This window comes from Perognathus longimembris, chromosome 19 (genome assembly GCF_023159225.1).
Source record: "Perognathus longimembris pacificus isolate PPM17 chromosome 19, ASM2315922v1, whole genome shotgun sequence".
Taxonomy (NCBI): domain Eukaryota; kingdom Metazoa; phylum Chordata; class Mammalia; order Rodentia; family Heteromyidae; genus Perognathus; species Perognathus longimembris.
The window spans coordinates 43,935,684-43,951,842 of record NC_063179.1 but is presented as its reverse complement, the minus strand read 5'-3'; the positions used below and the strand labels follow the sequence as shown (position 1 = coordinate 43,951,842).

The window sequence follows — 16,159 nt, the reverse complement described above, 5'->3', positions numbered from 1 at the left end:
TTTCCCACCTCTTCTGTTTTGTGGTATTACAGTTGAATCCAGGTGTTGTACATGGTAGGCAAGTGCTCTGCTGAGGTACACCTTCAGTTTTGGGTAGTATTTTTCTTTTTTAGGACTGAGACTGGGACTTGAACTTGGTACCTGTTGCTTTGCTCAATGGCTAGTGCTTTACCAACTGAGCCACACCTCCCTTGGGTAGTTCAAATAAAAAAAAATTGTTATTATAAAAGTGTGATAGAGTTATGTAAGTCAGGTAGTGTGTATTTCTTTTTGGACAGTATTACCCCTTCCCTTGCTCTCTCCTAGTTTTTCCTCCGATCACCACCTATGAGTTGTATAGTTTATTTTCAGCAGTGTCCAGTGAGTACCTTTGTTGCATTGATTGACCCTTTGTCCTTCACTTCTGTGAACCCCTCCTCCCCTCATCCTCCCTAAGGCAGATAAACAAGTAAGGCAAAATGAAAATAAAAATACCCTAACAAAGATGAAACCTTGGGGCTGGGAATGTGGCTTAGTCGTAGAGTGCTTGCCTGGCATGCATAAAGCCCTGGGTTCGATTCCTCAGTACCACATACACAGAAAAAGTTAGAAGTGGCGCTGTGGCTTAAGTGATAGAGTGTTAACCTTGAGCGAAAAGAAGCCAGGGGCAGTGCTTAGGCCCTGAGTTCAAGTCCCATGACTGGCAAAAAGAAAACAAAAAGACAAAACCTCTGTTTCTATTTCCTAGGATTCATTTTGATAAATAATATTTCTTTATGTGATTAGAGGCACGTAGGCATTTTGCCTTTGCATTCCTCCTCTAAGAGTGTCCTCCTTTGGTCTCATTGTGTGAATGCCTCGAGTCCATGCCTCCAACTCCTGGGTAGTTTTTAATGAGAGATGATTATAACTGTTCTTCTCTTTTTGTTTTTTGGTGGGTGGTTGGCTGGGATTTAACTTGTTATAAACTTGACATTTTATGCTCATTGCCAGGCATCCTCTGACCTGAGCCAGGCCTCTAATTCTGTGATAACCATTGGTAAAAACAACTTAGACTCTATCTAGTATGATTTTTTTTCAGTTTTCTTTGGCATTAAAATAAGGAGGCTTTTTTTTTTTTTTTGGCCAGTCCTGGGGCTTGGACTCAGGGCCTGAGCACTGTCCCTGGCTTCTGTTTGCTCAAGGCTAGCACTCTGCCACTTGAGCCACAGTGCCACTTCTGGCCGTTTTTTTTTTCTGTATATGTGGTGCTGGGGAATTGAACCCAGGGCTTCATGTATAGGAGGCAAGCACTGTAGCCACTAGGCTATATTCCCAGCCCCCAGTATGGAGGCCTTTAAATAATTTTTTTAACACACTTTGAGAGGGTTATTTATTTACTTTTTTGGTCACTCTTTACCTCAAGGCTAGCGCTCTACCACTTGAGCCACAGTGCCACTTCCAGTTTTCTGTTGGTTAATTGGAGATCAGAGTCGCCTGGACTTTCCTGCCTGGGCTGGCCTTGTACTGTGATCCTCAGGTGTGAGCCACTGATGCCCTGCTTCTCCCACGCTTCCCCCTCCCCCCCCCCCCTTTTTTTTTTTTGCCTTTTTCAAGTGCTGTACTTTTTTTTTTTTTTTTTGGCCAGTCCTGGGCCTTGGACTCAGGGCCTGAGCACTGTCCCTGGCTTCTTTTTGCTCAAGGCTAGCACTCAGCCACTGGAGCCACAGCGCCACTTCTGGCAGTTTTCTGTGTATGTGGTGCTGGGGAATCGAACCCAGGCTTTATGTATTAGAGGCAAGCACTCTTGCCACTAGGCCATATCCCCAGCCCCAAGTGCTCTACTTTTAAGCTACATCCTCAGCACTTGAGTGTTTTATAGTTTTATTTGTGTATGACTGAATATTGTTCTCAATTTAAATAGTACTGACTTTTCTTAGGGAAACTGATCAAGCAGAAAGTGTTAAGCCATTGTTGAGAGTTCGGCACCAGCGACCTAAACCTAATCTGTCCAGGGCAATTGGGAAGAAATCAGGCAAAACCGATGCTGAGAGCAAGAGTTCACAGTCAGACAATTCAGTTGAAAAGGTATGGTAAGATATTTTGTGGATATTAAAGTTATGAAAACATTTTCCTAAGTAGATAGAAATGTTTACCAACTGCTAACTGATATTAAAATGGATGCAAAAGGTTAAGGCATTAAATATTATGTTTCTTATCTTATTACTCTGTTTGTATGCATATTAGATCTAGGACATGTCATTTGAAAGATTCTCAGTATTTATCTTCTTTTTTAACATAAATGGTTCCAAATATTTCTTTTTGTTTGTTTGTTTTTTGCCAGTCCTGGGCCTTGGACTCAGGGCCTGAGCACTGTCCCTGGCTTCTTTTTGCTCAAGGCTAGCACTCTGCCACTTGAGCTCTTCCATTTCTGGCCATTTTCTGTATATGTGGTGCTGAGGAATCGAACCCAGGTCTTCATGCATATGAGGCAGGCACTCTTGCCACTAGGCCATATTCCCAGCCCCCAAATATTTATTTTAAAGTAGCTATACATTAAGTTATTAACACAATCTCTTTAAACATAGGCTGTCACATTTATGCTTGTACTTTTCTTGTCCTCCCTGAGTCTTAGATTATAGGCTTGTACCACCATGCTTGGCTATTTTAAATATTTCTGTGGTATTCATACAGAAGGAAAAATTCTATTTGCATTCATTGCTATAAACATTAAGTAAATGTCCTGTCTGTCCCTCTGAGAATTACATTCTTTCAATTTGTATTTTCATTTTTGCTAAATAACGAAAAACAATTGTTTTCTCTTGTGTAAAATATCTTTATCATACTTTGTTTTGATGGTTCTGATAATTGAAGCCAAGGCCTCAAGCTTATTAATAAGCAAATGCTTCTACAACTGAGCCACATTCACAGCTCTTTATGATTCTTTTTTTCCTTGTGCTAGGCATGAGCTTAAACTCAGGGCCTGGGCACTGTACCTGAGCTTCTGTTACTCAAGGTTAGGCACCATAGCACCCCTTCTGGCTTTTTATGTTTATGTGGTACTGAGGAATCGAACCCAGGGCTTCATGCATGCTGGGCAAGCATTTTTCCGCTATGCCACGTTCCCAGACCCTCTATTTATTTTTTTATTTTAAGGTTGCTTGTAGGCTTGTACTCTGGGCTTGGGCTCTGTCCTTGAGCTCTTCTGTTCACGTCTATTATTCTACCACTTTGAGCCCAGTGCCACTTCTGGTTTTCTAGTGGTTAACTGGTGATGGGAATCCTATTGGATTTTCCTGCGTGAGCTGGCTTTGAACCTTGATACACAAATCTCAGCCACCAGGACCTGGCTTTATTTTTATTTCTTTAAAAGTATATATACATATTATTCTTGTAGTTTATTCTAAATATTTGGAAATACAGATTGTTGCAAAGATGAAAACAAAAATTACTTGTTATTTAGAAATACAGATTTTTATTGTTTTTTAAAATTTGTATTACAAGATGTGTTTCATTATGACTTAAGAAATAGACGTTGCTCTCTTTTTTTTGTGGGGGGGGCAGTCCTGGGCCTTGGACTAAGGGCCTGAGCACTGTCCCTGGCTTCTTTTTGCTCAAGGCTAGCACTCTGCCACTTGAGCCACAGCGCCGCTTCTGGCCATTTTCTGTATATGTGGTGCTGGGGAATCGAACCCAGGGCCTCATGTATATGAGGCAGGGACTCTTGCCACTAGGCCATATCCCCAGCCCCCATTGCTCTCTTTTTCTCTTGTCTCCCATGCCTCCATCTTGTGCGGGCTGGCAGCTTGCTCTCCCCCAATAAACTCTTCTTAACCTACAGTTGGAAACAAAAATTACTTAGTTTTATTATTTAGATATAATCAATGTTTTCACATTTATCCTATCCTTGTCTTTTTATGGAAAGGAGATTAAAATATGAAAAATTGAATTCATAGGATTCCATGGAAAAGGAGAAGATGAATGTAATTGATAATTCAGAATTAGAGAGTGTAAGAAGAGAGGACTCAGAAGCTGACACTGTATCTACGTAAGTACTTGTAAAGGCATGTAAAAGGAGTAATCATAGGAATGACTCTTACGGTTGTTTTCTTTTATTTTTGTGCTGGTTCTGGGGCTTGAACTCATGTCCTGGGCACTCTCCCTGAGCTTTTTATTTCAAGCCTAGCTGCTCTGCCACTTGAGCCATAGCTCTGCTTCTGGCTCTTTTGGTGGTTAGAGACTTTCCTTCATGGGTTGGCTTCAAACTGTGATCCTCATGGGGCTGGGAATATGGCCTAGTGGCAAGAGTGCTTGCCTCCTACACATGAAGCTCTTAGTTTGATTTCCCAGCACCACATACATGGAAAACGGCCAGAAGGGGCGCTGTGGCTCAGGTGGCAGAGTGCTAGCCTTGAGCGGGAAGAAGCCAGGGACAGTGCTCAGGCCCTGAGTCCAAGGCCCAGGACTAGCCAAAAAAAAACCAAACAAAAAACAAAAAACTGTGATCTTCAGATTTCAGTCTCCTGAGTAGCTAGGATTATGGGCAGGCGCCACTGACACTGACTCCAATGTGAATTTAATAGTAGATTTTAGGTCCAGTTAAGGAAGTACTTTTTCATTATTTGGAACTAATCCTCTGAAGTTGTACAGTATACAGTAGTATTCTGCATGAATGCATGACGAATAATAGTATCATGTGATTATCAAACAAGATTTTTTAAATTTGCAATGAAAATTTGCTTTAAATTTTTTTCTAGTACTGGGGTTTGAATTCAGGGCCATGTGCTTCCTAGATAGGTGCTTTGTCACTTTAGCCATGTCCCTGGTCCTTTCTACTTTAATTATTTTTCAGATAGAATATTGCATTTATGCCCAGGCTATTTTAGACTGGAATACTGTTTATGCTTCCCATGTAGCATCTGTTAGCACATGTGGCTTTTTTTCCAGTTAGGATGGGGTTTTATGAATATTATCCTTTGGCCATTCGTTCTTTACTTCCCTATTAGCTAGGCTTACTGGTGTTGGACACTGTTTACCTGGCATACAAATACTTTAGTCAAGTTTCACAGCTACATCTCTTCAAAATAGTACCATATGTGTCTGTGAGTATTTTTGAAGGTATTCTTTTTTTTTTTTGGCCAATCCTGGGGCTTGGACTCAGGGCCTGAACACTGTCCCTGGCTTCTTTTTGCTCAAGGCTAGCACTCTGCCACTTGAGCCACAGCGCCACTTCTGGCCATTTTCTGTATATGTGGTGCTGGGGAATTGAACCCAGGGCCTCATGTATACGAGGCAAGCACTCTTGCCACTAGGCCATATCCCCAGCCCACTTGAAGGTATTCTTGACGTCTCTTGAGAATTATCTTATATTCTACCTAGTTTAATTATTTATAAAACCAGGGTAAGGAAATACTGAAAGAGAAGCAATGCTGTTACTTTTAAATAAACACTGTTTTGTTTTTTTTCCTGTTTGTGGTTCTAGTTTGAGTGAAAAAACTTGTCTACAGGAAGATAATCAGCCAAAGACTTGCAAACCTGTACGACCAATGCGGGGTCGATTCCAACGGCCAAAGCCAAATGTAGGGAAAGCTGCAGAAAGAAAAATTATTCCATCACAGGAAAAAATTGGGGTCAATATAGAGAAGACTAGAAATGAATCCTGTGTTGATAGAGATGTAAGTACTTTGAACCTATCCTACATTTTGCTAAATACATAAGGTTTACTGAAACTTAAGAGCTTTAAAAGCAACATTGCTACATAATTTGTGTGAACACAACATATTTGTGGTTCGTATCAGCAGCTTTGCTAATTTTAAAAGTTTTTTTTGAGCATTTTACATGATTGTTAATTTGCTCTCCATGTATTCATATTTGGGCTTGTTTTTCTTGGTAAGTATATTTGTGAATTAACCATCCTTTTTGTGGTACGGGAGATTTTATGCGTTCTACTGCTGAGTCACTACTCCCACCTCACAAAGTGAGATAGGTAATTATTTGTTTTTGATATTTGTTCCAAACAAGTTTAAAAAGTTAAAAGCGTCCCCCCAAAGCATAATTCTAAGGACAAGATTATGAATTTTGTTTTATTTTCTGTTTGTGGTGATGGGAGTTGAATTCAGGGCTATGCAAATACTTCATCACTATGCTACGTCCTCAGCTTATGAGGATTTATTTCTTCATGGTATAATTCCTATGGTCTGTAACACAATTGTAACAATGAAAAGAATTTGGAAAGATGTGTAATGGTGTAATTCTGAGGATGAGACTGAAACATTGCTTTCTGATTGGTCAGAGAACAGTGAAGGTGAAGGCTTTGAGATATAGTTGTCCCTTAAGGAGTTTTCTTAAGTACCTAAAGGGGACAAACAAAAACATTAGAAAGCATTCTTTGAATATCATTTTGTAACAATGAACTTTAAACTTTAAACATTTTTATTATATCTAATTAAGGCAGAACTTTTTTTTTACGTGGTGCCAGACAGGGGTCTTACACTTGAGCCATGTTTTTTTTTTGTTTTTGCCAGTCCTGGGGCTTGAACTCAGGGCCTGAGCACTGTCCCTGGCTTCTTTTTGCTCAAGGCTAGCACTCTGCCACTTGAGCCACAGCACCACTTCTGGCCTTTTTCTATATATGTAGTGCTGAGGAATGGACCCAGGGCTTCATGTATTTGAGGCAAGCACCCTTGCCATTAGGCCATATTCCCAGCCCGAGCCATGTCTTTTTATTGGATAGGATCTTGCTTTTTTTGCCCTATGCTGCACTTGGACTATAATCCATTTACTTAGTCTTTCTGTGTAGCTAGGATTACAGACATGAGCCACCATATCTATGCCTACTTGTTGATAGGAGTTCTCATTGTTTTAATTGTCATATTTGTTCCTCTTGATCTCTTACTCCCTAGCAGCTGGATTTATAAGTGCACAAACAAGCTTGGCTAACAATTTTCATTGATAAATTTCAAATTTACTTGTTTCGTTGTAAATTTACTTTTGTCTTTTGTATTCTGTGAACATCAAACTTAGGCCCTCACACAGGCAAGGATTATGCCCCTTAAACAATACCTGTAGTACTCATGATGAAATCTAAAATAGTAACATTTTTGTTTGGTGTTAAGATTACTCAAACAACAGATCAGACATGTAAAAACTTCCAGTGTGAAGATACCACATCAGAACCTGAGAAGAATGATACTCCTTTTCAAAATGTGCAGCTAGATGAGTCCAAAGGTCTTAATAAAAATCTAAGGTAAGCATTAATTTTTTGTTCATGTAATTTTACATTTTCATATAAATTTTTATGAATCCCATTTTGGACCTTCTATCCATACTCCCTCCCTCCTCCCTTCCTTTCTTTTTTTGTGCTAATACTGAATTCAGGGGCTGGGCTCTGTTCCTTGGCCCTTTCGCTCAAGGTTAGTGGCTCTACGACTTGAGCCACAATTCCACTTCTGGTTTTTTGGTGGTTAACTAGCTAAAAGAATCTCATTGAATTTTCTTCCTGTATTGGCGTCAAACCTTGAACCTTTAGCCTCAGACCTCAGCCTCCTGAGATTGCTCTCTTCCTCCCTGTTTTCCTTTCTCCTTTCCTCCTTTCCGTCCACTGATACATTTATTCATAGTTAGAGCCTCTCTGTTGAGCTCACACTAGCCTTAAACTCAGTATCCTCCTGCATCAGTGTCTTGAGTGCTGAAATTACAGGTATGCATTACCATGGCTGGCTGTAATTGCTTGTAGTTTTAGGGTTTCTTGTGTTTCCATAGTTATTTCTCACTCATCATCTCAACTTCCAGTCTGCTAAGACTTGTCTTTTTCTGCCCCCTAAGCATTCAAGAAGATAATGAGACAAATGTACTCAAACAAGTCTCAATTCAAAGGACTCGATTTCAGAAGCCAAAACCAAATATAGGAAGAAGGAATGGAAAAAGAGAAATCTCCTCAAAGGGAGGGGTGCCAGAGGAGGGTCTTGCCTCTCAAGAATTAACACCAACTTTGAGAGAAACTGTAAAAGTAGATATAGATACTTCACCTACGGAGAAGGTACCAAATGCACCTGCTAATGCTAAGGAATTGGACTCCGATTTAAAAACAACTGGAAGAAGTGACATCTCTCCCAATGAGAGCATGCCAGAAATGACTAATGTCAGTGGAGAAATGGAGACAGGTTTGAGTGGAATTGAAAGAGAGACTTCCCCAAAAGAGACAGGAGAAGTGATTGATACCATTTTGGAAACGGAGGCTATTTTGAGATCAGCTGGGAAAGAGGTTTCTTCAAAGGAGACAATACCTGAGTTGGTTGACGCCACTGAGGAAAATGACACAAATTTGGAAGAAAGTGGAAGAGAAATAGTTCCACAGGAAGATGGCCCTAATGTAGACAAGCCTGTGGCTGAGGTGGAGATCTGTTTGAAAGAAAGTGGAAAAGAGAAGACACCAGAAATGATTGGCACTACTAACAAAAGAGATTTAGAAGAAACAGAGGGAAGAGGAAGCTCTTCACTGCTAAAGGCCCAAGAGGAGACCAAAACTACAGATGAAATGAGAATGTATTTAAAAGAAACGGGCGGAGAACCATCCCAAAGAGTAAAGGTATTAATGGAGGCTGGTGTTACAGGGGAAAGAGAAATTGATTTCAGAGAAACTGGAAAAGAAGACATTTCCCTGGTGGAGACAGTATCAGGAAGGCTGACTGCCATTGAGGAAACTGAGGCAGATTTCAAAGACACAGGAAGAGACATTTCTGAAGAAGTCACTGTTACTAAAGAAGTAATGGCAGATTTGGAAAAAGCTGGAAACATAGGCATGTCTCCAAAGGAAAGTGCAGCAGAGGAATCTGGTACTTCAAGGCAAAATCAGACAACTGTATCACAGAGTGGTGGTGGCGACTGCAACCCTATGCCTTCATGTGATATGGAAGTATGTATTTTTCTCTTCTTTAAAGTTTTTTGAAGCTAGGCACTGGTGGCTCAGGCCTGCAATCCTAGCTACTCAGGAGGCTGAGATCTGAGGATTGTGATTCTAAGCCAGCCGGGCAGGAAAGTTTGTGATACTGTTATCTCCAATAAACTGAGAAAAAGCTGGAAGTAGTGCCATGGCTCAAGTGGTAGAACGCTAGCCTTGAGCACAGATAGGCTCAAGCACAGAGCCCAGGCCCTGAGTTCAAGTCCCAGGACTGGCAAAACAAAAAAAAATTTTGAATACTTTTTCCAGATTGCCAAAATAACTTCACGGTATTTCATTATTATTATTGTTATTATTATTTTTTGGTTTCCTGGCCGGGAATCGATATTTCATGATTATTATCTTTAAGTCTAACAGCACTTAAAGGCTCTGAAAGTGTGAAGTCTTTTCTAGCCTAAAATTTCTGTTTCAGGACTGTTAAGATTTGTTTATATGTTCACACACATGTACATACCAGTATTGGGACTTAAACTCAAGGTCTGTGTTCTTCACTTTTTCACTCAAGACTGGCACTCTACCACTCGATCCACACCTCTACTTCTGGCTTTTTGCTGGTTAAAATTGGAAATAAGTGTGTCACAAATTTTTATGCTTCTAAGCCACTAGTGTCTAGCATGAGTTATATATATTATTTAAAAACAAAGCAAACAAATACTTAAATGTGTACTATTCCTCATGGCAGTCTGGTGTTACTTATTTAGATAAAAGAAATATATAGAATTGGACTGGTATGTACTTCCTTTAGGAATCTGGAATTATTTCTCTTGCCCATGATTATGTCTGTTTCTTCCTTTATTTCCTTCTTTACTCCACTCTCTACACTTAATAAAAGTTCCTTTTTTTTTTTCTTGGCCAGTTCTGGGCCTTTAACTCCGGGCCAGAGCACTGTCCTGGCTTCTTTTTGCTCAAGGCTAGCTAGCATTCTGCCACTTGAGCCACAGTGCCACTTCTAGCCTTATCTATATATGTGGTGCCGAGGAATTGAACCCAGGGCTTCGTGTATAAGAGGCAAGCATTCTACCACTAGTCCATATTCCCAGCCCCAAACTTAAGTTTTTAAAGGATTGTGTCTAGAAAATTGTAGGGCTTTGTTTGAAATGTTTATGGAAGTTGTATATTTTTTGTTTTACTTTGGTTTTTGCTGTAGAACATTAGAACTGAAGCAGCCTCGGTGATGTGTATGTCTACAAAAGAGAAAGAAAATTCTGAAAAGGAAGTGCCAAGTCACTTAAATAATTTGAAGACTTTTTCACAGAGTTCTGGGCTTTGTGAAGCAGATCAGGTAGTACGACCTACAGATAATGGAGAACAGTTGCCAACTAGTAACTTAAGGTACAAGTTTGTGTGTGTGTGTGTGTGTGTGTGTGTGTGTGTGTGTATACATGGACTTAAAAAATTCCTCAAGTATTTATTTTAGAACAATGTTAAAAATTACAGAAAGTGTGTGAAGACTTACAAACTCCTATATATACATACACCATTTCTACTATTATTAGAATCTTATATATGGTAAATTTGCTATAGTTAATGATCCAGTATTAAAAAGTCTGATATTAAAGGTGTATGTACACGCGGAGTACACACGGACTTTTAAAGAAAAGTTATATAAATCATGTTTTCCCAGTAATATGAGAGATTTTAAGATACTTTGGGGTAGACCTGGAGAGAGGATTGAGGCTGTTCTGACAGTTGGTCATGAGAATTACTAACAACTACAAAGTTACATGTGATGAATAGTCATAAGTTTGCATGGATTTTATAGACTGGCATTTTCCTGTTTCCTTCATTCCCTTCCTCTCTCTTTCTCTTTCTCTTTCTCTTTATCTCTTATTCCCTCATTCCCTTCCTTCCTTCGTTCCTTCGTTCCTCCCTCCCTCCCTCCCTCCCTCCCTCCCTCCCTCCCTCCCTCCCTCCTTCCCTCCTTCCCTCCTTCCCTCCTTCCCTCCTCCCCCCCTTCTCTTTCTCTCTTTCTCTCTCCCTCTCTCTTTCTCTCCTTCCTTCCTTTTCTCTTCTTCTCTCTCTTGTCCTGTCCTGGTCCTTGAGCTTGAACTCAGGGCCTGGGCACTGTCCCCAAGTTTCTTTTGCTCAAGGCCTAGTTCTCTGCCACTTGAGCCAGAGTTCACTTGTGGCTTTTTTAGTAAGCCCTGGCTGGCTTTGAGCCTCGATCTTCAGATTTTAGCCTCATGAGTAACTAGGATTACAGGCATGAGCCACTGGTATCTGGCTCTAGGCTAGTGTTTTCTTTGTGCAAAAATTATCAGTGTAGTACTGCTTTATACCACTCATGTTTTTGTTTTTGCCAGTCCTGGGGCTTGAATTCAGCACCTGGGTGCTGTGCATGAGCCTCTCTGGGTTCAAGACTAGTGCTTTACTACATGAGTCATAGTACCACTTGTGGCTTTTTCTGAGTAGTTCATTGGAGATACGAGTCTCATGGGCTTTCCTGTCTAGACTGGCTTTGAACCGCATCGTCAGATCTCAGCCTTTTGAGTAGCTAGCATTACAGGTGTGAGCCACTGCCACCTGGGTAACCACTTAGAGTTTTTAGGGGTCCATCAAATAGTTTGCTGTATTTTCTTTTTCTTACTTTTGTTGGTACGGGAAATTGATCTCAAAGTCTGTAGTTGCCAGGCAGGCACCCTACTACTTGAGCCAGACCCCAGTTCGATTTATATTCCTGTGAAGAATTAGGATTATTAGCTAAGGTCAGCATGGGCAAAGGCATGAAACCATTTTGCTTTTATAACCTCAAGAGTAGAAGGACTGGGAATGTGGTTGAAGTGGTAAACTGTATATCTAGCAAGAGCAAAGGCACAAGCTCAACATTATTGTCCCCTGTACTATCCCCCAATTACATGTTTACTATCAGTCTTGTTAGATTATCCTAAATTCCAGTTTTTCACTTCATCCTAAAATTTGATAATCCTTGTTTCAAAAGCAAATCTCTTCCTGAAGAACAGAAGCCAGTTGAAACTAAACCAGCACCGGTTGTGAGAAGTCGATTCAAAAGGCCAAAACCAAACTTGGTAAGGGCATCTTTAAAGAGAGAGACTACAGACTCAGAAAAATATGTGCCTGAAAAGAAGTCAGAAGTGGATGAAAGAGAGACCGTTGTGGTAGAGCAAGACAGTGAGCCACCTAGTGTTCTCTCTTTTCAACATGTGAGTGATAAGGTGAAATGTTGTGGGTTTTTGTGTTACTATGGTTACTAAGGTTTTCCAGGTTCACATAATGTTTACTGTGTGTGATATTGACCATGTGCTTACATACACTACATTAACAGTTAATGTAGTTTAAGTTCTTGGATGTCTCATAGGCAAATGTGTAGTGTGTTGTTGTATTGTGGAAAGATTATTTAGGAAGTCTGCACTGTAGCTGAATTTCTGGCTGTGTAGTCATAGCCAGTTGATGTACCTATTTGCTTCGTAGTAATTAGGAGAAAAATAGTTCTTTATTCCATTCTAGTTTGATGTTGAAATAAAAAAAAATGCTTAGAAATTAAAACATTTATTTTATTAACTTGGCTCATAATTTTTTGATACAACATCAAAAACTTTGGAATAAAATGCTAATTATCATAAATTGAGTTTTATGCATATGAAGTGCTTTTTAGAACTACATTAGTATTAACATACATGCAATTTATACATTTTTTGTTGTTTTGGTCATGAGGCTTGAACTCAGGGTCTGGGAGCTGTCCCTTAGCTCTTTTGCTCACGACTAGTGTTGTCCTACTTTGAGCCACAGCACCACTTCTGGTTTCTGGTGGTCAGTTGGAGATAAAGAGTGTCATGGACTTTCCTGCTCAAGCTGGCTTTGAACCACGATCCTTAGATCTCAGAGCCTCCTGAGTAGCTACGATTTCAGGTGTAAGTCACTGGTGCCAGGCTCTCTCTTTTGGAATAAATACACTTAGACACATACACTTAGACTTTCTGTGTAGATACTATAGAATAAAACATTGTGAAGGGATTTAAATTTTTAAAAGATAATACATCATTCCATGCCTTCTGATTTTTCTACTTAACACATTTTTTTTCCTTCCTGATATTGCTAGTGTTTAAAATCAGTGTATCACACACACTTGTCAGCTAGCTTGCTCAGCTTTGTTGTACCACTCAGTCCACACTTCCAGTCCTACTTTTTGCTGATTATTTTGAAGATGAAATCTCTTGGAGTTTCTCTGCTTAGGCTGGCTTTGAACCATGATCCTTTTGTTCTTTTTTTTTTTTTTTTGTGCCAGTCCTGGGGCTTGGACTCAGGGCCTGAGCACTGTCCCTGGCTTCCTTTTGCTCAAGGCTAGCACTCTACCACTTAAGCCACAGCGCTACTTCTGGCCATTTTCTGTATATGTGGTGCTGGGGAATGGAACAAGATCGATTCCAGCCTGGGCAACATAGTGAGGCCCTGTCCCCTGCCTTCCCCACCTCCAGAAGGGTGGGTACTGATTCTGTGTAAAGAAATTAAGATTTATTTAATCTACCTATGGTAGTTTTGCAATATTTCCAATGTGTTGGTTGTCTTTTTGGGCAGGCTTTTTAATCCTTTACTGATTTATTGATATGTCTTTGGAGAACTCTTTAATGGCACTATAAATATCCTAGTTGATATATACATCTACCCGCTTTTTCTGCTGTTTTACGAGATGAGTTTGTAGAAGTTGAATTTTTAGAAATTATATATGATAGCTATTATTTTCCAATATGTGTACCCACCATGGATTATTATTATTATTATTATTTTTTTTTTGGTTCCCTAGGATTCTCTAACAACATCAAGAGAAAAAGATAAGTCGCTTCATGAGGAGGAGGCTGAAATAGTGTCATGTTCACAGACTGGAAAGGATCCTTCACCTTCAAATTCTTGTGACACTAAAGAGGAGTCTCAGTTAACACAAACCCAGGAAAATGACTTAGTTATCTTTATGGGGTAAACAGTGATATTTCCCTGTCAATCTAAAATAAGATAAACTTGAAACATTTTCTTTTGGCTGCCGGTACTATGGTTTGAACTGAAGGTCTTGGTACTGTTTAGCTTTTGTCTTCAAGGCTGGTGTTGTACCACTTGAGCCACAGTTCCACTTCTGGGATTTGGGTGGTTAATTAGATTAAAAGAATGTGTTAGTATATTTTAGAAGTTGATATAAAGAATACTTGGTTTATTTTAGTTGATAGTGTATGTAAGATAGAAAATCAGTGGTTTCTGTTTTTTGTTTATTGTTACAATTTTAAAATTTATAGAACACAATATACTCAAACCATATATATCCATAGATATATCTATACCTATATATAGCTAGGTCTGTCTAGATAGATCTATGTATATACTACATATTCATTACTTTAAAAAATTGATAAAATATATGTAATACAAAATTTGCCTTTTTTTTTTTTTTTTTTTTTGCCAGTCCTGGGGCTTGGACTCAGGGCCTGAGCACTGTCCCTGGCTTCTTTTTTGCTCAAGGCTAGCACTCTGCCACTTGAGCCACAGCACCACTTCTGGCCTCATATATATATGGTGCTGAGGAATCAAACCCAGAGCTTCATATATATGAGGCAAGCACTCTTGCCACTAGGCCATATTCCTAGCCCAAAATTTGCCAATTTTTGAACCACTTTTAGCTATACAGTCTATTGGTTTATTAACATTGTTGTGCAATCATCACTCTTATCATCTCCAGAATAATTTTAATTTCTCCAAATTGAAACTCTGTACCTCCCCCCATAGTTAAGTTCCATTACCCTCTTTTTCCATTCTCTGGCAACCACCCACCATTCTGTTTTCTGTTTCAATAAATTTGATTGTGTTAGGAACATCATAAATGTTTATTACTATTTTAAGAGTTGAAATAACTTTTTCCTTTTCTTTCCTTCTTCCCTTTATTTCCTTTTTGGCTGCTTGCCTGCCTGCCTGCCTGCCTGCCTGCCTGCCTGCCTCCCTCCTTCCTTCGTTCCCTCCCTCCCTTCTTTCTTCCCTCCCTTCCTCCCTCCCTCCCCACCCCTCTTTCCTTTTTGATTCTTCTTCCCTCTCCTTTTCTGCCCCTTTTGCAGTTCTAGGGGTGAAATCCAAGGACTCACATTCTAGGCAAACAGTCTACTATTGAAATACACCCCCAGCTCCAAAATAACTTCTATAAAATATTTTTGTAATCAGATTCTGTTCCTTAAGTGATTAAAAAGTGTATTAGATTAAATTCATATTATGTATTTTTATTTTTATCATAGTTTCAGTGTTTTACAATCAATAGCTCCCTGTCTTTCTTCTTTTTCTAGGACTGAAAAACAAACTAATTTCCAACAAGAAACAAAGGAAAATGTTATCCAAACTGTTCTACCACTGAGAGGCCGGCTTCAGAGACCAAAACCAAATGTCCAAAAGGCTAGAAAGCGGCAAATAATGGCAAAAGGTGAAGCAGAAGACAAAACCAAGGAAGAAGGAACAATAGCACAAAAAGATGAAAGGAAGAAATCCCTAGCTTTGGTGTGTTATTTTTATGTAACTAAATTGAGCATATTAGTACGTCTTAAAATATCAGGAGGGCTGGCACTGGAGGCTCAAGCCTATGATTCGTCCCAGCTCAAAGCCAGCCCAGCCAGGCTTTTGTTTTGTTTTTGCCAGTCCTGGGCCTTGAACTCAGGGCCTGAGCCTGAGCACTGTCCCTGGCTTTTTTTTTGTTGTTGTTCAAGGTTAGCACTCTCCCTCTTGAGCCACAGCGCCACTCCTGGCCTTTTCTGTCTATGTGGTGCTGAGAAATCAAACCGAGGGCTTCATGCATGCTAGGCAAGCACTCTACCACTAAGCCACCTTCCCAGTCCCCGTGAGACTCTTACCTCCAGTTAAGCACCAGAAAACCGGAAGTGGTACTGTGGCTACAGTGGTGGAATGTTAGCCTTGAGGTGAAGAGCTCGGGACAGGGCCCAGGCCCAGAGTTCTAGCCCCATGCCTGACCCCTCCCCCCCCCCCAAAAAAAAAATCAAGAGGTAGGATTAGCTGGATGGTGTAGACTTGTAATCAGCTACTTGGGAGGTAGAGATAAGGGAGAATTGAGGTTTGAGTTTAGCTTGGGTAAGTGTTCTTATGTCAGTAAATAAGATGGCTATAGTAGACCATGCCTCTGATCCCAGCTATTTGGGAAGAAAAAAAATGCATTTCTGTCCAGGCTGGCCTGGGAAGAACCATAAAAACCTATTTTTAAAAGTAAAGCGAAACGGACTGGGATTCATCACCTGGTAGAGCACCTGA

The 16,159-nt window shown here is 40.0% G+C and overlaps 1 protein-coding gene across 1 annotated transcript in view; it reads left to right on the top strand.

The window, feature by feature from the left end:
- Positions 1-16,159, top strand: part of Bdp1 (B double prime 1, subunit of RNA polymerase III transcription initiation factor IIIB) — an 81,588-nt gene that overhangs the window by 29,994 nt on the left and 35,435 nt on the right. The window contains exons 13-21 of the mRNA XM_048368500.1: positions 1,899-2,046; positions 3,915-4,006; positions 5,441-5,633; positions 7,074-7,204; positions 7,783-8,872; positions 10,065-10,249; positions 11,856-12,078; positions 13,677-13,846; positions 15,190-15,397. Of these exons, the coding sequence (XP_048224457.1) occupies positions 1,899-2,046; positions 3,915-4,006; positions 5,441-5,633; positions 7,074-7,204; positions 7,783-8,872; positions 10,065-10,249; positions 11,856-12,078; positions 13,677-13,846; positions 15,190-15,397 (2,440 nt within the window). The remainder of the gene's footprint in view (positions 1-1,898; positions 2,047-3,914; positions 4,007-5,440; positions 5,634-7,073; positions 7,205-7,782; positions 8,873-10,064; positions 10,250-11,855; positions 12,079-13,676; positions 13,847-15,189; positions 15,398-16,159) is intronic.